At 37.2% G+C, this 23,224-nt stretch overlaps 5 protein-coding genes across 5 annotated transcripts; 2 read left to right on the top strand and 3 right to left on the bottom strand.

The window, feature by feature from the left end:
- The first annotated feature begins 282 nt into the window (after positions 1–282).
- LOC109013911 (SNF1-related protein kinase regulatory subunit gamma-like PV42a) lies at positions 283–3,008 on the top strand. The gene is made up of 3 exons (XM_018996177.2): positions 283–773; positions 1,335–1,686; positions 2,404–3,008. Exons 1-3 carry the CDS (start codon positions 301–303, stop codon positions 2,734–2,736), a joined length of 1,158 nt encoding a protein of 385 aa, XP_018851722.2. The 5' UTR covers positions 283–300; the 3' UTR covers positions 2,737–3,008.
- Positions 2,853–5,915, bottom strand: LOC109013913. The gene is made up of 8 exons (XM_035683327.1): positions 5,647–5,915; positions 4,885–5,008; positions 4,573–4,657; positions 4,404–4,482; positions 3,793–3,903; positions 3,585–3,697; positions 3,241–3,351; positions 2,853–3,147 (listed from the first exon to the last, which is right to left on the bottom strand). Exons 1-8 carry the CDS (start codon positions 5,750–5,752, stop codon positions 3,028–3,030), a joined length of 849 nt encoding a protein of 282 aa, XP_035539220.1. The 5' UTR covers positions 5,753–5,915; the 3' UTR covers positions 2,853–3,027.
- Positions 5,916–10,222: 4,307 nt separating this feature from the next.
- LOC109013942 (pseudo histidine-containing phosphotransfer protein 6-like) lies at positions 10,223–11,688 on the top strand. The gene is made up of 5 exons (XM_018996218.2): positions 10,223–10,354; positions 10,588–10,718; positions 10,840–10,983; positions 11,136–11,208; positions 11,342–11,688. Exons 1-5 carry the CDS (start codon positions 10,286–10,288, stop codon positions 11,393–11,395), a joined length of 471 nt encoding a protein of 156 aa, XP_018851763.1. The 5' UTR covers positions 10,223–10,285; the 3' UTR covers positions 11,396–11,688.
- Positions 11,689–16,987: 5,299 nt separating this feature from the next.
- On the bottom strand, positions 16,988–18,938 carry LOC109013910 (glucan endo-1,3-beta-glucosidase 14-like). Its single transcript, XM_018996176.2, has 3 exons — positions 18,865–18,938; positions 17,375–18,417; positions 16,988–17,265 (listed from the first exon to the last, which is right to left on the bottom strand). Exons 1-3 carry the CDS (start codon positions 18,923–18,925, stop codon positions 17,200–17,202), a joined length of 1,170 nt encoding a protein of 389 aa, XP_018851721.1. The 5' UTR covers positions 18,926–18,938; the 3' UTR covers positions 16,988–17,199.
- Positions 18,939–19,918: 980 nt separating this feature from the next.
- On the bottom strand, positions 19,919–22,965 carry LOC109013909 (methyl-CpG-binding domain-containing protein 11-like). Its single transcript, XM_018996174.2, has 2 exons — positions 22,732–22,965; positions 19,919–21,110 (listed from the first exon to the last, which is right to left on the bottom strand). The coding sequence occupies exons 1-2, from the start codon at positions 22,816–22,818 to the stop codon at positions 20,214–20,216; spliced, it is 984 nt and encodes a 327-aa protein (XP_018851719.2). The 5' UTR covers positions 22,819–22,965; the 3' UTR covers positions 19,919–20,213.
- Between the last annotated feature and the right edge of the window lie 259 nt (positions 22,966–23,224).

Raw genomic sequence — 23,224 nt, 5'->3', positions numbered from 1 at the left:
TATGATTCTATGAAACAAAACCAACCAACCCACGAAAACACAAATTAATGAGAAAACACAAGAGATGAGTCAATTTACGGATTAAAAACACGGCCAATTAAAATATTTTAGTACTGTTTGTACTGTTGAAACTGCTACGTGCCAAAACAAACGTAGCCATGCAAACATGCAAATCTTGCTCTTGACACGTGCTGCCGCGTATGCACAATACCTCATGATGAAGCTCTCTACTATTCATTGCATGCGTATATATATAACAGACCACTTCGATTCTAAGGAGAGACGCTAGCTCTCGATTTTATGTCTAAGCAACGGTGGCAAACTATGCAGCAAACGAAGGAGCACGACAGCACGACAAAGCAAGGCACTGAAAATCAACGGGTAAGAGACAAGCATGTGAGGGATCTGATGGTGGGCAAGAGGAGACTAGTGGAGGTGCCCTACACGGCCTCGCTTGCCCACACGATGAACGCGCTGGTGGCTAACAAGGTCGTTGCAGTGCCGGTGGCTGCGCCGCCAGGTCACTGGATTGGAGCCGGCGGGTCTATGATTATGGAGTCCGATAAGCAGACGGGGGCTGTACGGAAGCATTATATAGGGATGGTCACCATGCTAGATATCCTGTCCTATATCGCTGGAGATGATGATCATGATCAGATGAACGGCACCGGCGATGTGTCTGATATTGATGTGAAGATGGCGGTCCCAGTTTCATCCATCATAGGGCACTGCCTTGAAGGTCTTAGTCTATGGACCTTAAACCATAATACTAGGTGATTTTTCTGTTACATATACATATACATACATATATATATATTTATATTACTGTATAAATCCCAAATCTTGCCAATGCGACCCATATAATATAGAAAACGAGTGGATTTCAACCCATATTTTGACGACATTTTTATGTTTTCTTTCTTTGAGACTCGCAGCCGAAGTGTAAATTAGAACAGCTTTATATAGAACCCTGTTTGTTTGGGAACTCGGAGAAGTTAGCTTTTTTCTGTTTCCTAGCTAGCAGTTATTTTGAGGTCACATATATAAGCTGGGCCCCTGGGGAACGAACCCCTGTCAAAGCCGTGGAGACTTGGATTAAGTGGCAATGATAGTCGCTAGTCACTACGATTTTTTATTTCTAATAAAAATGATTATTTCATATCAAAATGAATTTTTTTTATTATAAATAGTTGTTATTTTTACAAATAATTCGAACCAAAAATACTGTTTTTCTTGTAGTGACATGTATTCATAGTGTAAATAATATTTATTCAAATTAAATTATATGTCATGTCAATTTATAATGTTTATCATTGTGACATGCACGTACGCAGTTTGTTAGATTGTATGGAACTGTTTAGCAAAGGAATCCACCGGGCTTTGGTACCACTGGACAGCCACATGGAAAACATATCGGGAGTGGAACTTGTCGAGTCTGCATCGAGCTATCGAATGCTTACACAAATGGACTTGTTAATGTTCTTGAAGGAACATGCATCTGACATACAAGGTATCATTTCGCGCACAGTGAGAGAATCGGGAGCGGTTACTGCGAATGTTTTTGCCATCACTGAGCGCACAACAGTCATTGAAGCCATCAAGTGCATGAGGGCTGCTATGCTTAATGCTGTTCCTATAATCAGAGCCTCCACTGATGCTCATGAAGATCATAGTCAGCTTAAAAATGTAAGTCTCTTAAAACAGCGCCCAGTTGGTTTGTCTTGATCAGTTTCTCCCCAGTACTCTTTAAATGATACAACTTCAACGTCTCACATAATAGATATCTATCAGATCTGTTTCACTCTTTTTTAAGTTAGAAAAATGATAGTTGCAGTCATGAGTATGAAAGTGCTGTACAATCACTTTTAAAAAAGTGAATAAATATAGAACCTACATGAAAAGAAAATTAATTTTTTACAATCACTTTAAAAAAATGAATAAATATGAGACCTACATGAAAAGAAAATTAATTTTTTAATAATAAACTTTATTTTTTTTCAAAACGACTATGTAAAATTTGCACGCCATGACTGTATATAACATTAACATTGCTTTAATAATTAATTCATTCTCAAGTAGATCTTTCAAGTTTGGTGACAAATACAATACATGTAAGTAGAGCATTGCTCTATATTTAGTCGTTATGCTGGGCTGGCCTATGCTGAGAAGGGAACTGATTTCAAGAATAAGGCCGGGTTCCCATCATTTCTCCCAAATTTTTTCCTTTTGATTCTTCAAAACCGAAAGGGTACTAATTGAAGAACCTAGATGGATTTCTCTTTGTATGTAAATGGGGTTTCTCATGGATTATATAATCCGATTTCCTTGATACGATACGTCCAGTTTCATTGACCAATTTATTACTAAAAACTCGCATATGTTTTCTGAGACTATGAAATGCAGGGCAGGGGTAGGAAACTAGTAGGTACATTTTCCGCAACAGATTTGAGGGGTTGCCATCTCGCCACGCTGCAATCATGGTTGCCTTTGAGCGCACTAGACTTTACCGAGAGCGTCTCAAAAAGCCCTTTATATGAAGCTTCGGATTCACCAAGGGAGCTTGTTACTTGCGTAGCCGAATCATCCCTCGCAGAGGTGATTGACAAAGCAGTGACCAAACATGTGCACCGAGTTTGGGTCGTGGACCAACAGGGTTTACTTGTTGGACTTGTTTCACTCACAGACATGATTAGAGTGCTAATGCTTGCTCTGCTCTCACATTCCCAGGCGATGTGAGAGGCTTTCGTGGTTTCTATTTTGGACTCTTCATGTTAAGTTATTGTTAACTACCTTTGGCAAGCTGGATGTTGCACTCTCACGTCGATTAGTGTGAAAATCAGGGACCCAGAATCTTGAGAGTTGTGCCAACTCGACAAATTGGCAGTGATGACAGCATTATATTTGTTTTCTAGCTAACCAAACAAGTTTTTTCTGTTTTTCAGTGTAATGTTATGTTCGAAAACTTATTTATAGACGAATCCATTATGACATGTATGTGTGTGGTAAGAGAGGATGGACTGGATGATTCTACTCCCCAGAATCTAAATCAACTGGACAGGAGCCATCGTCTACGTTGGCAAGTGGGTCATAAAGGGGGGAGCTAGGATCTGTGCATCCTGGCATGAGATTGAGATCGCAACGATCCCCCTGCATCAGTGTTATTCCATTCCATCCATTAAAGTTTATAAACTAGAGAAACAACGAAATGATTGCTAAGATTCACCTGAATAATTCACTTACCCCTTCAACGGTCAAATTTCCTATCATAGCACATCTGTTGACCACAAGTTCCGTGTCCGGAAAGATAGCTCTGTCACATGCACCTTCTTTATTCAGATCTTCTGCTAGACCCTGCGATACGGTATTCAAAGCTCCATTTCAGTATCTAACCTATTATGAAAAATGTTATGAAATAAATAGCTAGATGTGATTTCGTCTGAGTTAGTTTGATAATTCAAAAAGCGTTCATTTAGGTCACAAAAAATCCTCCCTACTGTCCTGCAAAGATAATTTTTTGTGATGTCTGAATTTGATTTCAACAAGAACTTGGCAGCATATGGTAACTGTAATGTTATAACTTATACCTCGTTGAAAAAGTCTACTGGCTTGTTTCGCAAACCCTTTGGAACTTGAAATTGCAGTTTGTAAGGACCATCCCAATCAACTCCGTTCGTGAATGAGAAGATCAAAGCCAGAGCTGTGGAGAGATGGTAAATTATTAAGGAGAAGACAACTAACAGATGGAAAGATACATTAGTTGAAAGCAAAATACTTTAGAGAATGATTACTAACCATGCTTAGGAATCCTTATCTGGATGGTATATATTGGGGGATCAGCTTTGCCTCTGTTTTTCCTAAGCATTGCCCTGGGCTCACCACACATCATGGCCTGATTAAAACCCCCTGGAGAGAACACAACTCAAGAAGTCAATTGGATTGAACTCTAACTGATTAGTTTCAACAGCAGAGACCCCTACAACTGCATTTTTAGCCATACAATGTCATGTTTGCTGTGGGGTTGCGACAATAGGGCTTGCAGTTGAACCACACAACAAACGGATTAATTATATAATATGAACTATTTATCAAAATTGTAGAATCTATCATGAATTTTGGTATCCATCCGAATAATATCATTCATTTGTATATTCAATTTCTATAATAAGCTATTAAAATTCACTTTTCTCAATCGCTAAAGCTAGCTTCCTTCTCTTGTTTATAAAAGATTCAATAAATTGGCGCATATGTTACACGATAAAATGAAAATTCTGTTTCCTGTCAGTTATAAACATGATAAACCTTCTGTTTTCATGACTAACTTCATATTTGTGCCTGCTTTAATTGGTGTATAAAAATGACTAATGTACAAAACATTATGAAGCATATGGTGTATATAAAAGTACCATTAAAAGCAATCCCAAATTCTTCATTTGGAACAAGGTTGTTCGCAGCCGGATTATAGAAAAGCTTTAGCTTTTCTCCCTGTCAAACATTGTATGCACGTTGTCTTCAGAAGTGGATAACCAACAAAAGCCCATTGCAGTTCTAATTCAGCAACAATTCATGGCTTACAGAAGTAGGAGGAAGACCATTCATCGTTTTCCAGTATACAGGGGCCATGCCAAGTTCAAACGTAGCCCATGTAGGAAGGGTAAACCTGAAAGGACAGAATTTACAGATAATACCATAATAACAATTCAGTTTCTCACGCTAAGGCATTGAAATTTGTTTTTATTTTTTCTTGTGTATTGCACATACGCTTCCAAGAAAATCTGAAAAACTAGGGTGGCACTTTATTAATCATAAAGTGTTCATATGACAGAAAACATATGTGATACAAGTTTAGCACTGATATGATAAAAAAGTAGGCAGTGGAATTCATACTCCTTGATTTCCACAACAGGAGTAATTCCAACAGTTCCCACAGCTCTCACTTTCGCACTAATCTTGACAATTCTCTTCTTCTTAGGGGAACACCTTGGCAACCAAGAGCCGGTCAAACTGCTAGCTGCAAAAAATAAATATATAAAGCTGTTGTGCATTTGAAGTCTAGGATATTAATCTGTATCTATTTTCATTTGAGCTAAAGGTGGAGCAATGCTGATTGCGTCTTGTAAACAAATTTCAAAGTAGATACAATGACGAAATCGGTAATACAAAACGAAACATATCACATATCCTATTAATTAGCATAGGATTTGTAAAATCACATGTGTTTAACATTGAACTTCTTTTTCTCAAGAAAATAAATTAGCACAGGATTCGATTTAATTACACGTGTTTAACATTGAATTTCTACTGATCAAAAACGTAGAACTTCTTTTTCACAAGGGGGAAAAAATAACTTTTCAAAGTTTTGCGTTTTTAGTACAATTTGTGAGAAAATCATAGACTTAATTCTGTCTATTAATTTTTCAAAGGTAAGAGAGGAATTTCGTGAACAGCAATTGAAATTTGTGTATAATTAAAAGAAGTATGATTGTAAGTTCGAAGCGAGGAGAAAACAATCTATTCCAAGAATCATACAAACCAATCTTTCTGAACCTTCGTTGGAATCTTAAACCCATACTCAAAGATTCTAAAACAGAATCATTTATTGCAGGAAAATCTCCGAAAAAAATTTGCAGATGAATTGAAATCACTCACCAAGCATGTTCGAAACATGTGGAGTTATATTACTGTAAGAAACGGATTGCATGGCTAGAAAAGGTTGTGAGGAAGATGCACCCATCGACGCATTTACTGCCGCCATTTCTCGCGCTTTCAGTGCCTTCTCCAACTACGACAGCCACAGAGAGAGAGAGAGAGAGAGAGATTGAGAAGATCGTAAGTTCTAACATAATCCATTCTGACACCGGTGGACAGTATATTAGAGAGAGAGAGAACCGCAGAAACAGAAGCGCCAGTCCACAAATATGCCTAAATATCTATAGCTAATTATTTAAATCGATCCTTCTTAGGGTGCGTTTGATTGAATTGAGTTGAAATAATAAAATATTATTTTAAAATATTATTATTATTTTAAAATTTTAAAAAATTAAATTATTTATTATATTTTATATTAAAATTTAAAAGAATTATAATGATAAATTGAGATGCGATATTTGAAATTAAGAGGAGAGTCATGCGTTTTTTCTTTAAAAATGATGGATAACGTGAAAATATTATCTTTTTAATAATAAATTTTATATTCTTAAAATAAAATATACACAATTTAAGACATCCGTTTGAATTTAAAAGTGAAATAAAATGATTTCATATCATCTTATCTTATTTTATTTTATTTTAATTACAAATTTTATTATTATTTACAAACTATCTCAATTAATTTATCTCATCTCTAATCCAAACCGACCTGACATTCTTGCCACAAATATCTCACACGGGAGTTTCAGGGTTCGTTTGGTTTCTTAACTCATCTCAACTCATCATTATAATTTTTTCAAATTCTAATACAAAATATAATAAACAATTCAACTTTTTCAAATTTTAAAATAATAATAATATTAAAATATAATATTCTAACAATATTTTATTATCTAAACTCAGCTCAACTCAACTCACTTCAACATCCAAACACAACCTTAAACTTTCAATATCACCCGCACAGTGATACTAGTATTATTGCCGCTTGTAATTGGATAAATGGGCCGATGGGCCCAGAGAGGCCCGAAACTAGGCCCAGGACTTCCTCCTCAAAGGAATAATCAAGGCTGGGTTACTTTGGCAAGCCCATCAGGCGAGGGGGGAGAACTGTGATGACCTCTAAATGGGCCTGACAACAATAGTACTCCAAATGGACAAATCGAATTTGGTCAGGTGAGATTTGGGTATTAAGAATATTTAAGGTATTCTCGTAATATTCTATTATTATTTATTATTTTATTATTATTTATTATTTTATTATTATTTATTATTTTATTATTATTTAATATTTTATTATTACTTTATTATTATTATTATTATTATTCACAACTCTTTTCAAATCTGCAAAGTTCGTCAATTTGCTTATTCTCCAAACTGAAAGAGGTCAGTTCCAAGTTCCAACCCGCATGATAACCCAATTGTTCATAAATTAAATATTCTCTGAGCATGGGTGTCCACAAAAGACATGTAATAAATGCCATTTTTTAATATGTGGCAAGTACAAGCATGAAGCCAACCTACCTTGAAATCCACAATATATTTATATATATATATATATATATAAAAGAATAATGTTAGATATAGTCACAAGTGCTGTATATTCTTTTTGAAAAAAAATAAAGTCTATTATTTAAAAATTAATTTTTTCATATAAGTTTCATATTTACTCAATTTTTTAAAAATAAATAGTACTACGTAATTTCCATATACTCTATGTCTACAAATATCATTTTCTATATAAGTAGAGATGTATATATATGTATGTATGTAGTGGAGTATTGATGAATCATATATTGAATCATATATTGATCAATCATATATTGAATCAAAACCCAGCTTGGATTTCAACATATTAGGCAATTTTAACCATCCTAACTAGCTATAAATTAACCAATCTAAGAGGTATATGAAAATCATGCAAGTGACTCATGTCTCGAGCAATGAGTAGTAGTCCTCTCCTCTAATATTATTTTATAACAAGCATCACCTAAGATATATATTAATATAGCTTATTTGGCATTGGCTTGATCAAAACAGAGCACTAGACTAATATTATATGCGACATTCATCGACTTTGGGTTCTAATAAAGAGAGGGAGAGGGAGCTGAAAGGAAACTCGTCTCTACTCCCAACGTAAACTTGGAATTTCGAAGCCAAAAGTGTGAAATTTATAACAAGACTGAAGCATGCATATATAGGACAAAAAGAACAGTTTGTACTACTGCATGGATAATACATTAATGCAGTTTTCAGCAAGCATGCACGGGAGCTGGGAGCTAAAAAGCAAGCATGACCATGATTATGAAGTTCAATGTCTGTTTCACTTGCAGGCTAGGGTACGTAATTAATTCAAATTATGGAAGCTGTTTTCTTTTCTTACATGGGTATGATCGCCTAATTCAAAAGTTCTTCCTAAATTAAAACAAAGTAACTATTATTCTAGTTCCTTGTCCGACATTCTGCTTACGTCAATGCAGAGAGAGCATGCATGGTTTTGTACTTTCTCTTAGCTTCCAGGCCATTTTCAAATAAATTAAGCTTGAGGAATCTCATGCATATTTCAGCCTTCAGGACTAAGCTTTGCTAGCTATATATGATTTTTTAGTACAAATTAATTAAAGAATACCAAAAACTATTCTATATATGGAGTCATGCATTAACTTAAAACATGAAATTAATAACGTAACTTGTAAGGGGATTTTTCCCCTTGTTGGCCCTTAAAGTAAGTCCACGAGGAATCATTGGGGAAGTAAATCAGAGAGCCCGGCCAAGCCCAATCAGGGCCAACAACCCTCCTCCGAATGAGTCAGTGGGTCTTTGCGGAGCACTCTATCTATGAGCAAAACTCACCCCCAAAGCAATCCATGCACAAAGAAAGTGGACAGTAGGGATAGATGAGACTTGCTGCCCTGAGTCCTGACACCATCCTAATGATATCCTACCCTCTGGAACCTGTATAGGCAGGTAGGCGGAAAATATAGAGAATCCTCGATCTCTTGACTGCAGGCATAGAAAGGCTTAACAAGGAACGCCCGCAGGATAAAATGAGTCAGGAAGTCACGCCGCATTAATGATACCACTACTCGAACTCTATGCCGCATTAATGACGTCGCTCCAGAAGCCCCGTCGCATTAAATGATTCTGAGAAATGAATAGTAGAAAGGACATAGGTTCCTCAAAGTAAAGGATGGGCTGTCTCCACTCGAAATCTAGTATAAAAGTCGATCACAGGTATGAAGAACTCTCTCTGATCCCTTTAAATTTACGCACAAATTACTAAAGAGATATACTGACTTTAGTATCGGAGACTCTCTAAACACCATCAAGGCTCCCAATTCTTCATGTTTGCTTAAATGTATAAGTGAAAACTTGAAGATTCGAATTGCTGGAACTTGACTTAAAACGTGTGAAACATGTTAACATAACTGATCTCTCTACTAATAATATAGGACGAGTCGAATTCATGAGTGGTCCAATAAGAGCATCCATATTGGTCTATGTATATGTATATGCAAAGTTATATTTGCATAATATGAGTCTAAATTCATCTACATTGATTTATGCATATTCATATATTTAGCTAGCTATGAACAATACTTATCTAAATTTGAAAAGCTACTATTTACTCCACAAAACATATTTTAATTATTATTTTTCTCTCATCCTACTCTCTCTCTCACAATCATTTCATCTTCTCTCCTGCAACAACATAACAAACCTTCCCCTGCACATTCATTTTATTATTATAATAAAATAATAATAATAAAATCGAGACACCATCGACATCTATCATGGGTCAATTAAATCGGCCGAAAACGTGAGTTTGAGGAGAGGAAACTGATCATATCAGTCTCGACGTGCGTCGGTGCGGTTTTCGATCCACCGTCGACGTCTTTTATGAAGGAGGAAGAACTGAGGAAGAAGGAAGAAGCCTCGCGCTATTGTTGCCATGGAAGAAGAAAAGAGTTGCAAAGGAAGAAGACGACGTGGGAAAGAAGAAGAGGGGTGGGAGGGTTACTAATTCATTTTGAAATGTCGTCGTTTGACTTAAATGATGCCATTCTATTATATATATTTTTTAACTTTCAAATTTTAAAACGACGTTGTTTTACTCATTTAAATAAAATTGTGCCATTTTTTATTTATACATGATTTCCCTCGGTGCCCATCTATCCCACAAATTAAACATGATCAAATTAAGATCTAGAGGCCGATGACCTTTAATAAAGATTTTGGTACAGTCCAAAATTTAAATTAAATTTGTCACGATTACAGGCCATGACGATTTTAATAATTCTGGACTGACGGACGGATACCTTTGACTACATTACTAATAAATTACCACGTCAGAAGTGCCGAAACTTTTGGTGCGTGAAAAAAATGCAGTCTTTAGTAATCCCGTGTAGGACTGTTGGAACAGTGGGGTCCCAAGCCACTGCTTGGCTTTAAATAGTTGTGACATCCAGCTTGTTTCTGCCCTAAATTACACGTACAAAACCTTAAAACTACGAAGAAACTGATCAAGGAAAAGAGAGATCAAATCTTTATATAGTTAGGGGCCTTAAACCCATTTCTTTTTTTAGTTCTTTTTTTTTTTTGCTGTGTTTTTAGGTCAGCCAAGACGGGTCTTCCTCTGTGGATGCTTGGGTTGGGTGTGGATCGGTTGCGGGCCGACATGAATCGTTTGCTCGCTCTACTCTTCCACCAGGTAATCAGCTTTCTTATTTCTTGGATTGAGGAGTCGTTTCGTTTGATATTATTATTCAAAGCTAGTGTTGCTACAGAAATCTCCATTAACACTGTTTTTGCCGATTAACATGCATGTTGTTACAAGTCTGTTGTTAGTTTTTCTTTACCAGCTAGCTACCCGCGTATTGACAATACTTTTTTTTTTTTAATCTTGGAAGTTGGATTCAGTACTGATTTTGGTTTGTTGTTTAGGGTGTACTCGACGAGCAATTCGTGCAGCTTCAGCAGCTTCAAGATGAGAGCTCCCCAAACTTTGTCTGCGAGGTTGTTAACATCTACTTTCATGAGTCGGAGAAGCTCTTAAAAAACCTCAGAGGATTGTTGTGAGTCTCTCTCTCTCAAAAAACCTTAATTTTGGTGACCTGTATTTGAAATTTTACGTTAATTTTTATGGGTTTGAATAATGGTGTTAATTTGGTTTATCTTTTGTACGTGATGGGACAGGATGGAGAGGGAGTTCTCGGACTACAAGAAAATGGGAATCCATTTGAATCAGTTTATGGGAAGCAGCTCGAGCATAGGTGCCAAGCGAGTCAGAAACGTTTGCGTTGCCTTTCGCGCCGCTTCTGAACAGAATAACCGTGCCGGGTGGGTGCGACCTTTCCTCCTCTATACTCGTGCTTCCACACCTTTCACTTTTTCACCATGTCTCCGGCCTCTCTCTCTCTCTAGTGAGAATGAGTAAACGACAAAGCATTGCCTTTTTAGCTATTTTATCATCTGGCATCTTTGGTCTTCAGGTGTTTGAGAGCTTTGGAGCTGCTAGAGCATGAGTATTGCTACCTCAAAAATAAATTGCACGAACTGTTTCATGTATGATCATCTGATCTGCACAAGCTTTTTTTTTTTTTTTTCTTTTTAATTACTTTCTGCATGCAGTACTACTTTCGATCTTTCTCCATGATACCTCATCCATTAAAGACAAAAATCTAATGATATGATGCAGATAGAACAGAACCGAGTATTGGCAGCTGGAGTTAGGTACCCAATGCAAAACTAAAAGCGAGCTAGCCATGATATTATGATAACCGGAGGGCGAGGCATTTGAGTGCCCAGACACCTGCAGCTTAATGTTTCAGGTTCTTAATTTGCTAGCGGATATCGCTAAAAACCAAGCTAACCTCTCCAAATTAACAACGTAGCATGTACTTGTAAATTAAAGGAAAACGAGAAGTTTGAGATGGAGCCTTTATGCCACCGCCAACTGCATGCTCACCTGGCCTGTATGATCTAATAATATTGTTTGAGTACTACTAGCTCTTCGTTTTAAATAATGCGTGGGCGTTACCGTAGCATTCAATGCAAATGAATTCTATTACTTATTAATTAATTCTGTTTCCGATGTCAAATTAATTATCTCAAAGTCTATATATATGCTTGATCGTGGTACCCATGGAGCAACTGGCTTTTCCTTTCTAACGTCCAGCATAAAACATTCAAGACCAAATATCAGCATAAAATAAACTAAAGGCTAAGATCAACTCGTTCTAGTTCCACGCCTTTCACTTTCACAACAATTAAATCTGCAAGAATAATTCGACTTAACACGTACACCATATATTTTTTAATACTTTTTTCTTTTTTCAATAATAAGTATGTGATGTGGAAAGCTGAATAGCATAATCCGTACAATTTCAAACTTATCTTCAAGCTAGGCCACTAAACTCAGAGCAAGTACTGCTTAGTACTTATTGCTAGCTAGCTAGCTTGCGGTCTCAAATGATATTGGCGTGAGTCTTAGCTAGGGTGAGCAAGTATTCTTGGCATTCATTTTAGACTGATAATGGCCGGGAGGAGCAGTACTCCCACTGTGTACCCCCATAAGCTCCATATTAATGGATACCAAAGTGCCAATTGAAACCTAGCTAGAGTGAAGGTGTATTTAATTGTGATGGGCCTAGCTTACCATAATTAATTTCCCAGGTAGTAACATTGGAGCAGTATGAAAATCTTTAGGATTATTATGTTAGTATAATTACAAAATATGGGCTTCCATTTGATTACATATTTTGTATTTTTTGGGTTAGATGTATAACTCGTAATAGTATTTTAGTTAAGCTCAATATATTGAGCACACAACACAAAAGAGGGAAACCGTAACTCGCTTACAAATTTAGTATAATCAACTATATATATATATATATATATATATAAATATAAACTGGATCCCCACTTCTTCCTTAAAAAAGAAAACCCATGACAATGGACAATAAGGCGACCAAGAAACTGGCAAAAACCCCAGATGATGAAAAATCTTCACGCGGCAAATGCACCACAATATGATTAGGAAAGTATCCGTTTGCCATAGGACCAGATGATGTCGGAGACGATGCTGGCGTTGGCTTGCAATCAGCAGGGGTGCCTGATGGAGGGGATGACGTGGTGGGCGGAGGCGGAGTACTGGTTGTAGGTGGGGCAGCACCAAGAGATCGAGCTCGAGACAGTAAGGGTTAACTTCTGGCCGAGCTGACAGTGTTGGAGAGAGTTATGTTGATCGGACCAGTGGTGATGATGCCGCCAATGGGGTTTGAAGAGCTACAAGAGTCGTGAGATTCTTTTGGTACTCGAAGGACATCATGCGCCCCTGTGCCTGTGGTGAAGTTGAATGCTGAAATGGCTAGGATATAATATGAGATCATATACATTTATGACAGAGGAGGATGATGATGCATAGAAGTGCATGTTATTCACTAGCTACTTGATATAATCAAGTTTTCATGGAGTTCATGAGGCAAAAGATCATAAAGAAGGTATTGTCAGGAAAAAACAAAATCTCAGCCATGCAGCTAAATAGACGGTCTTCAACTTGCATTATAATGTTAATGGATGTCACCAAAAAACAAAGTATGTCACATATTATACTGAAAAAGAAAAATGATTTATCCAACCTTAATTAAGATCATGTACAAGTTTGATGCAAGCTATTGAAAAAAAAAATGAGACTAGTTTAAACAATCCAGTACTTTTTATCGAGTAGAAATGGGAAATCTTACTTGGAATATCACCAACAATGAACTTCTTACTCTCAGCCCAGCTCTCATATCAGAGGCACCACCTCGTGGAACTGTCCAGCCCAAGCTATCTCCCACAACGTGTACCGTCCGTGCAGCCGCGCATTGTAAAAGCACCGCAGCAACAACACCGAAAACAAACACGACACTTGTAAACTTCACCATTCTGATCTCTCTCTCTCTCTCTCCCACAATTGCAATATCTATGTATCTTCTCTGCCTTGTGCAGACACGAATTAATCACGATCTCAGTACATGGCATCTGTACGTAATGTGTATGCAGTACATGCCTTCGATGACAGTACTGAATATATATATATATATATATCTATTTTATTATAATAAGTGGCTATCTAACTGTGAATAGTAATTTTTTTTATTTTTTCGTTAAATCCTGTTTTATCAAAAGTCTCTTAAAATCTTTGACTATTTGACATGTAGCTAGCTCTCTTGTAGAATTTAATAAATGATTATGTTTTACCAAAATGTCCTTAAGATTATTGACCATTTGACGTGTAGCTCTCTTGTAGAATTTAATAAATGATCATATTTTACCAAAAGACCCTTAATAGCCCCGCAGTTAGATAATTTGCTGAAGTTTAGATTTTTTTTTTAATCTTGATTTTTTGTTTTTCTTTAACCTTGTATTTCATTTTCCTAGATAAATAAGCTACTAACTTTTTCATTTTTTTTTATTTAAATCATTATATAAAGTGCACCACGGTGCTAACGCACCCGAGGCCGTTCCCTAATATTTGTATATATATACATATATATAATGACTCACAAATATTGGTGGGAATATTTGGACAGATTAGGTGTGGCCTTAACGGTGAAGCTGGGAAGACACGACGACCTGACTCCCAATTGAGACAATGATCTTCCAGTTGAGACCAAGTCCAAAGTGGGAAGACAGAATTAGGTTATACGTGGAACTGTTCTACTTTTCTTTTTGGACCACCAAACATATCAATTCAACATGAGGGCGTGACTGGCAATTAATTCATTTAAGAGAATTCTTTAGGACTTGGTCCGGCTGTTATTAGCTAGATAACAACCTGCCAATTACAAAGTTACATGTATGACTTCCATCACACTTATCCTAAACCAACAAATATCAGAAAAGGGCAATCTTTCTTCTGCGTGATTTCAACTTGAAGGAACTCCCCTCGCAACCCCTTTCGTCGAATCTCAACTTGAAGAAACTCTCCACGAATCGCGTTGGCGTTGTCAAATCTCAACCCAAAGGAGAACTCCCCACAAATCGTGAACCGCACCTCCTTTGTCGAAGCTCAACCCGAAGGAAATCCAGAACCCCTAAATCTCAACTCCCAAATCTTCTCCCCGTGCCCTTACGAAACCCAGGGCCCATCCACCAGTTCACTGACGTTGACCCTTCTCCTCAAACCACAATTTGTCAAATGTATTTGATTTTAAGAAAATAATATTTCATTGTTATTTTTTTGAATAATCGAATCGTTTGAGATAAAAGCTTACAAAAGTGGATTGAACTAACCAAAGATGAAGAATGAAGAATCGTTGGTATAAGAAAGAAAAAAATGAAGAATCGTTGGTATAAAGGAAGAGAAAGGTTTTTGACACCGATGTTTGATGGCGCGAGGCAAGGAGTAATAGTGAGGAGAGGGATGATGCCCACGCCGACGCCCATTCCAAGTGTAATAGCAGGGTTGGAGCCATTGATGGAATGATGATCGAACATGATGGGGTTATGCTGATGGTGGTGGTGGTGGTGGAAAGATGAGGCATGTGTGACAACGAAGAGGTCGCACAGGCCCACCATGCCCATCTCTGTGGAAGCGAGGCCGTAATTGATTTGCCTAGAGGATGCAGCAGACCACATTCCAGAGGTGGGTCTGGTGCTGGTTCCTGCGGCGAAAGGTACGACATTAAAGTCAAGGGAGAACTCATCCGGGGGGCGCGACATGCGGCTGAAAAGGACGTAGCCACCCAGTTTGCAAAGGCTCTAGAATCCGAAGGTAACCTCGTGAAGTCGAGCTCCGTTGCGGCTCTTGGTCGATCTCCATCGCACTGGTTGGGTAAGGGAATTTCTGGGGTTGGGGGCTTTGGTGGAAGAAGGAAGAAGAACAAATGAGGGGCTCATATCTTAGGCAGTGCAAATGAGAAAAAGGCTAGCTTGATTCTTTGTGGTCTAGCATATTTTTCTTTCAGTGTTTTTCCTTACGTGTCTTGAGTTGAATGGAGGGTTGTTTTTGTGGGATTAATAGCCAGACCGGTCTGGAAAAACAAAATTCATTTAACTTGGATGAAAACACAGAACAATGTGGTTCTGATCTATCTTAATCAGTGCTTAACATGAATACTCTATTAATTGTGATTTTTGTTGAAAGCTTTGTGGTATATAATTTACTAGGATTATTTTGTCCTTTTTTATACTTTTTAAGGGTAATTTCATCTTTTTGAGGAGATTAGGGGTCTATAGCAATTTTTTGGTAGTTTGGGAGAGTGATTGCAAATAGAGTGATTGTGTGAGAGTAATGTTACATACAGTCGTTAAATGCACAAACGACACGCAATCATTTTAAAAAAGAGTGAGATCTATTATTAAAAATTTAGTTTTTTTATTTATGTGGATCCCGTATTTATTTATTTATTTTCTAAAAGATTATGCGACGCTTACACACTCAACGCCTTCAAATATCATTTATTTCCGCTGTCTTACAATTAAATGTCCAACAAGTTACAAGAGTACTCTGAACTTCTTGTGACTCTGAATACTCTTTACGCCTTACAAAACAGGTTGCCCATAAACGACTAATTTCTCACCTTTCCAACCTTATTTCAGCTCTCAAAATTTCTTCTTAATTGTGGGGATGTCGGAGTACTCTTCATGCCTTATAAAGTTTCTTTGTAATGATTAGTTTAAAATTATTTGTATTTGAATAATGTTTGACAAAAGAAATAAGATAGAATAAGATGGAAATTGTTTCCAAACATCTCCTGAATTATTAATATTGGCTGACATTTCTGTTTTCTAGTTGTAAAATGAACACATGGGAATTAGATGAATTTTAAATAATAGTACTTCTACTTGCAGTCGGGAATTAAGTGCAACCTCCATTTTGCATGCATATTATTGATACGGTAGAATTTGATTTGTAAAAAAAATTGATTTTTAATTTTTTTTTTTATAAATTAAGTTCTGTTATTATCGGTAAGGAAAATGCATCCTCTAAACCAATTTGCAAGTAGAATTTAGTTTGTTTTTTAATAGAAAATGCTAGAGTGCCTCCTGGATTTGAATATTAGCATATTTTATTTTATTTTTTATTTTTAAATAGTTAAAAAATTTATTACTAGCAAACTTATGTATTTTATTTTAAATGTTTAAAAAATGTTAAAAGAAATCAGAATGAACTAGCGGTATAGTCCAGCGGTCACCTACATGCAACAAAGTAGAACGGCCCGTTCTTAATCTGTAACGAAATTATTTAGACGCCGGCCAAACCATTCTCATGCATATGTAAAGGGAACGGGTGGTCGATAGAAAAGGACAAAGACCATATAGAATGTATTGTGGAAAAAAAAAAATGTTAAATTCTTATATATTACTGTTCCATGAATGAGTGTCTGTACAAGATAAAGTGGCTATACGAGGAGGCCAGGGATCGATCATGTTATAACAATCGGTATGAATTCAAAGAACCCGAACCCGAACCCAATTCCTTAATTCCCTGAGCTGATAAAGCTGTAAACTAGCAAGCATAGATCAAGCAATCGGTATGATTTTTGAAGTAATGAATTAATTATGATGTCAAAAAATCAGCAGCAGAATTGCAGCACAGCTTGCAAAAACCAGCATGTATGATGATCCAATTCCCTGAAAGCCGAAATATTAGAAAATGAAATATAGCTAGGAATTAAGCTTAGAAACTAAAGCTACCAACATGAAATTAAAATGTAGGAAGTAGCTAGCTAGGAATCCATACCTTGAAAGAGAGCAGAGACGATGCTGCTGAAGAAGACTTTAGCCCAGTGAAGCCAATATCATATGCAATGCTTCCATCTGCTTTAAACAATCCAAAGTTCCTCTCGGAGGTTCCTCCAGGTTTCAAATTCTCATTGAATAAAGCAAAAACATAAGCCTTCACCGGAATCTTTCGCCTATATGGGGTCCCCTTCTTTTTGGCTAGCCGTTTGCGCAAATTACTGTTGTAAGTTCTTGCATTTTTCTCTGAGGCACCTGCTTCACTCTCATCTCCACGAGAAGGCCAACCAGTTTCAGAAACTATGATCTCCATCTTGCCAAACCCAGCTTTTTCTAAAGCAGCATAAGCCGCATCAATCTGGGCATCGAACATGTTATCATAATGTAACTTAGTCTTTGCATCATAAATTCCACGATTTGATTGGAAGAGAGCATATTTGAGGTCAATATGCTCAGGATCACTCATATATGCCAGGAATGGATACGCATTTATGAAAAATGGAGAACCAATCTGCGAGAAGAACTGCAGAAGTGGCTTCATGTATGGAACAATATCTTCCTTGAAAATGCACGAAGATGGAGGGAAGGAATTAGCAAACACACCCTGTGAATGTGGGCTTTGTACTTGAACAACCTTGGTCAAGTCCAACTTATCAAGGGCATTGTAAACATTTTTTGCAGCAGGCAGCAACACCTCCCAGAGATCTTGACGATCTTTATTCGCTAAGATCTCATTCCCGACTGCAATTCCACGTATAGAAGTACCAGGAAGGAAAGGCTGCACATTTTCTTTTATCCAACTCATTGCACGATCCTCGTTTACACTCATCTCTATCAGAAACTCGCCGCCGAGTCCAACCACTATCTCTATACCAGATCCGTTGAAGGCTGTGAGGACTTCATGATTAGCGTCATAGATTCTTACGTTTTTAATCTTTGCAGCTTTGAGAAGTGTCACCACACTTTCCGGTGAAGGTAAGTTGTCTGCTATTCTGCCATAGTTTATTCCATACGTCCCCGTGAATGCTTGTGCTGTCAAAGCTGCTGAACAGAAGATACATGCATATATAGTGCCATTAGCCAATGATTGATCGCCATGATAAGAGAAGAAAGTTTAGATTTTTTTTTTTTTTTAATTTATACCAGTCTCAAACCAATCCCGCATGCCCAAAAAAGGGTAAATTTATATGATTGTTTTTTCAAAATTCAACTTAAGGCGAGATAATAATAATCTTCGTCACATTGATGGGCGTAAAGAACCCTATTTTTTAAAAAAAAAAAAAAAAAAATCAATGACAATTCAAACATGTTAAATACTCTTCATTGAGTTAATTAACCATAGCAGACCTAATCAAATTATAGAGTTCTACCTATGTTCAGGGGAAATGAAAAAACGAGAATTCAGCCTATAGCTCAGTGGTCATACTACGCAATTCAAATAAGTCATAGTATTCACCATAAAGCTGAAAGCTGAGACAGAATGATACGTACCATTGATAGTTGCGATAGAGAAGACAAGAAAAAACGAAAGCCATAAAGGAGAGAACGCCATGGTTTGTGTTTGGTTGGAATATTAACAATGAACGAGGATTCCATTTATAGAAGGGAATTGAGTACGCCGCAGTACTTTGTAATCCAAAAACGGTAACGTCAACGGAAACGACACCATAAACGATGCTGTGGATGATGCAATGCTTTTCCTTCAGGCATGCCATAGGCTCAAGATTCCAAATGTGAAGAAAGAAAACAAGAGGAAGAAGATTCTTAGCCTTAGCCTATAGATGATGATATATATATATATATATATGTATGTATGTATGTGGTAATTCTCGAAGGGGGCTTAGAATAGATTCTTCCTTTACTCTCACTTTTTAATTTCCCTCTTAAAAGTATTTCTTTTACCAGTTCCAATTTTTGTTTCCATCTGGGTGTATAGCGTATACTGATCAGAGTCTTCCTCTCTTATCTCTGTTAAGGTTTTGGAGGGATAGTTAGTATACCTTTCGTGGCTAAAAAGGTGTAATTTGAAACTTGGGAGGTGGTGGAACCTTTTGGGTTAGCAGATGGAAACAGAGGTGTCTCATGTGATCTGGGGGTTTACGACTTTGTGGAGTGTTGGTGTTCACTGTTCGAACCCCAAAAAAGAAAACTTGATTTCAATTATCGTTTCCTGTTTGGTAGTGCATCTGAAATCGTGTTTTAGAAACACCATTCCACCTAAAATTTGTAAGCTCAAATCGAAATTTTAATGTGCCACGCGAGTTCAAATCAAACAATCGCAAGTTCTCGAACAGTTCTAGAATTTTGTTATCCTTCGCAAAAGTTATTGAAAACATCTGTCTAAGACCAACATACAATTGACCTTATCCTTGTGAGAGACAGAGTTTGTGTCAGACGACAACACTAACGTTTTTCTGTCACGATAGTCTCCGCCCTGTTCCATCTGGTCTATGTTCATTCTTGTGTTATTAACGTTATGTTCAACCTGATCAGACGTAGTGCAAAGTGAATCCCAACCACACACACAAGTAACGGGGCCATCATATCAGAGGAGAAAACAGGCAGCCCGAGCAAGTAAAATATAAATCACTAACCATGAAGTCACGGAACATGTCTTACAGTCTACAGTCTTGGGTTCCTCCAGATTGTAACAAAAGCTGCAGAATCTAAACCCTATTCTATCATCTACAGCTTCATTCCCCTACATTCAATTAATTATAGCATCAGCAACACTTAAATTACAGTCATCTGAGGAATCCCCAAGTTACAAAGACAAAAATGAAAAGGTGAAAGGGGTGTTAACATAAGGGCTAATTGCTAAGGCAGGCAGTACGGTACATTCAGCAGTTCACTTGGGAGGGAGATGGTCGTTGGGGCGCATCAGCAGGCCCCACTTGGTTAACCTTACCATTTTCGATCACCTCCCTGTCATTTTCCTTCGCTTTCTCGGCCTCCACATTGTTCTCGGACAAAGCTTGGTTCTCTTTGATCTCTACCTTGGATGCAGATTCGATTCCATGGGGATTATCTTGCTTGGCTCCCCCATTCGCTTCTACATCCACAGTATCTGTGTTATCCTGTTTCTTGTCACTTGTACCATTTTCTTTCTCCACATTGTTTTCCATCTCATTTTTAGTATTTTTAGTTGCCTCAGTAGCCACAGTTTCTCCAGCAAAGTTTTCATTGGCTGCTGTTGCTGCAACATCTTGCTGTTTAATATTATCCTCGGCTTGGGTTTTATCCGCACTGGGAGCTTGGGCAGAAGCATGCCCATCCTTGCCTTCCTCAGTATCAATTTGGAGTTTATCTCCATCCTCTTTTTGTATTTTATCTCCATCCTCGACTGAAGTTTCCTTGGAAACATCTTTCTCCTTCCCAGCTTCTGCATCTTCTTTCTCATCTACCTCCACATCTTGCATATGAATTCCCTTTGTACCTTCAGTTTCTTCAGGAGCAGCTTCCATTTCTTTGCTGTCCTTCTTTATCCCCAATGATTTTCGGCCACGTTTCCTCGGGGACTCACCCTCTGATGGTGGAGTTGCCTTGACCTTTTCACTGATTCTTGCAGATCTCCTAGGGGTCTCACCAGTACCCCAATCAAACTCTGATATTGCAGGATTACCAGTGTGTGATTTTAGGTACTGCTCCAGTTGTTTTTTGTTATTGATCTCCTCTCCAGTAGGAGTAATGAACACAATCTCATTCTTCCTTGGTGTACCTCCTTTCTTGGGGAAGAACTGAAGGAACAATGAAAGCAGGGGTGTATGTAAGTCAAAGTGCCACACAATAAGAATTCTGACCTAATCATGCTTGAACGTTCCCCATCATAAATACGGCATAGTATGATTAAATTCAAAAGCATCTTGAAAGAAAGCCCATCAGTACTAACTACTTAAATCAAACATCTTAATCAAATAAATTAGAATGGTTCTAACATACCAACCGGTCCCTTCATGAATTGGTTGGATCAGACAACAATACATGTGGATAAAGACAAAGTTATTAGTGTACAAGAAATGGAAAAGCTAATTCTTTTGAATTTCCACTCAAATGAATTATAAACCAACTGCCCATTTTGCCAAACCTCAACTAAATATTTCAACAAACATCCTAGAGACATCACAGAAACTTTTCTTTTTTTTTTTTATCGGTAGAGACATCACAGAAACTAATGAAGGGACAGTTAACATTCAGTTTTGAATACTTGGCGAAAAAAGAATTGGAACAAGGAATTGAATATTTAATACCGATAGTCAAATGACATAATTAGTAAGACTTACAACTATAATACATGGCTAGATTGACTAAATCATTCACTGAAACGAAAAAAGGAAAAAAATCCAAACCTTATGAAGGGAATGGCTAGTCAATGATAAATTAGCAAGGTTGGGTGTATGTATCTCGATATGCATGTGGCACTCAATACACTGACGTTGGTAGAGGGGTCCATGAAACTCTCAATCTTCATATTTTAAGTTATTTAAAGAGAACAAATTTGATGTTTGTACACCAATTACTGCATTATAAGAAGTATACCACAGCCAATCATTCAAAACAGCAACTACTAACCAAATTCAAGTTTCACTTTTCCTCCCAAAGGTGGTAAAAAAAAATCCCCTCAAGGCTTAATTACTACATAGAAACACAAGTGTCATAAAAAACAAAAGCAGTAGAGTTCACAAAGGCTTTAAGCCAAAAAAGTACAAGGATTAGGCCAAGAAAGACATCGCTTGGCCAAAAGGGTGCGACACTTGGAAAACAAAGCCAGGCACATAATAGTTAATGCAATTTCTAGAGAACAGAGGCAGAAATTCTACAAACCAAGAAACCTCTTTGTCAAGGGAACAAAACTTTGGCATGAATTTTCAACTATCTTCTTCTCCTCTCAAACCAATTTTTCAGAGTGCAAAATAGTTTATTGTAAAATTAGTAACCGAATAAATTATTAGTGAGCTGGTGAAAGGAGCAAACATTTATGCATTGCTACGAAAAGAAAAGGAGAAGAAAACCCTAAACACAAAAATCACTCCCCCGACACAATATTCAAGCACAATCCCTAGCCGAAGGAGACAAAAAGAAAAGAAAGCTATATTATCAACCATATTCCACCACATAATAATACAGAACACTGACACAAAACAAGCAAAAACCAGATACCAAATTTTACCAAAGAGCATAATAGAACAGAAATTTCGAGAAAGCTGAAATCGACGACAGCAAAGTACAAGAATTTATTCTGGGGATAGAGAAAAAGACTAATTTCTTCCAAGGAGGTGCTGGAAGAGAAAGCTGAAAACTACAATAACAAAGTCGAAGACTTTATTCCGGTAAGAGAGAGAGAGAGAGAGAGAGAGAGACCAATTTCTTCCAAGAAGGAGGGGCTGGGAGCTCCACCGAAAGAACATCATCTTGCGCTCCAGCTCCAACTTGTGCCTCCTTCTCCATTTTCACCTGCAAAACAAAGCTAAGCCAAACCCAACTAACCTGCAACGGAGCGTTCGTGCGTGCGTGCGTGTGGTGAGAGAGATCAGGGTCGGGAAAACCGTTGGGAGTGTGTTAGATAGATAAATCGATTGTCACGTAGTGGAAGGAGGCGTGATAACGTGACCACCAGGAAGGAAGTAAGTAGTAGGCTATTGGCTACCTAATTAAAAGCTGACTTTTGCCTCCTCTATTATTTAACCGTCTCTCTCTCTCTCTCTCTCTTTTTTTTAAATGCTATTTCTTCCTGCTCAAAATTAATATTCAACATACATATACATTTATTTATATGGAGTTTATATTTTACAGAAATTTATTTTAAATTAGCAACTCTATTTTATATCTTTTTATATTATATTATTTAATTTAA

This window comes from Juglans regia, chromosome 12 (genome assembly GCF_001411555.2).
Source record: "Juglans regia cultivar Chandler chromosome 12, Walnut 2.0, whole genome shotgun sequence".
Classification (NCBI taxonomy): Eukaryota; Viridiplantae; Streptophyta; class Magnoliopsida; order Fagales; family Juglandaceae; genus Juglans; species Juglans regia.
Note: the sequence above shows the minus strand (reverse complement) of the source record. Positions and strands in the feature narration are given on the sequence as shown.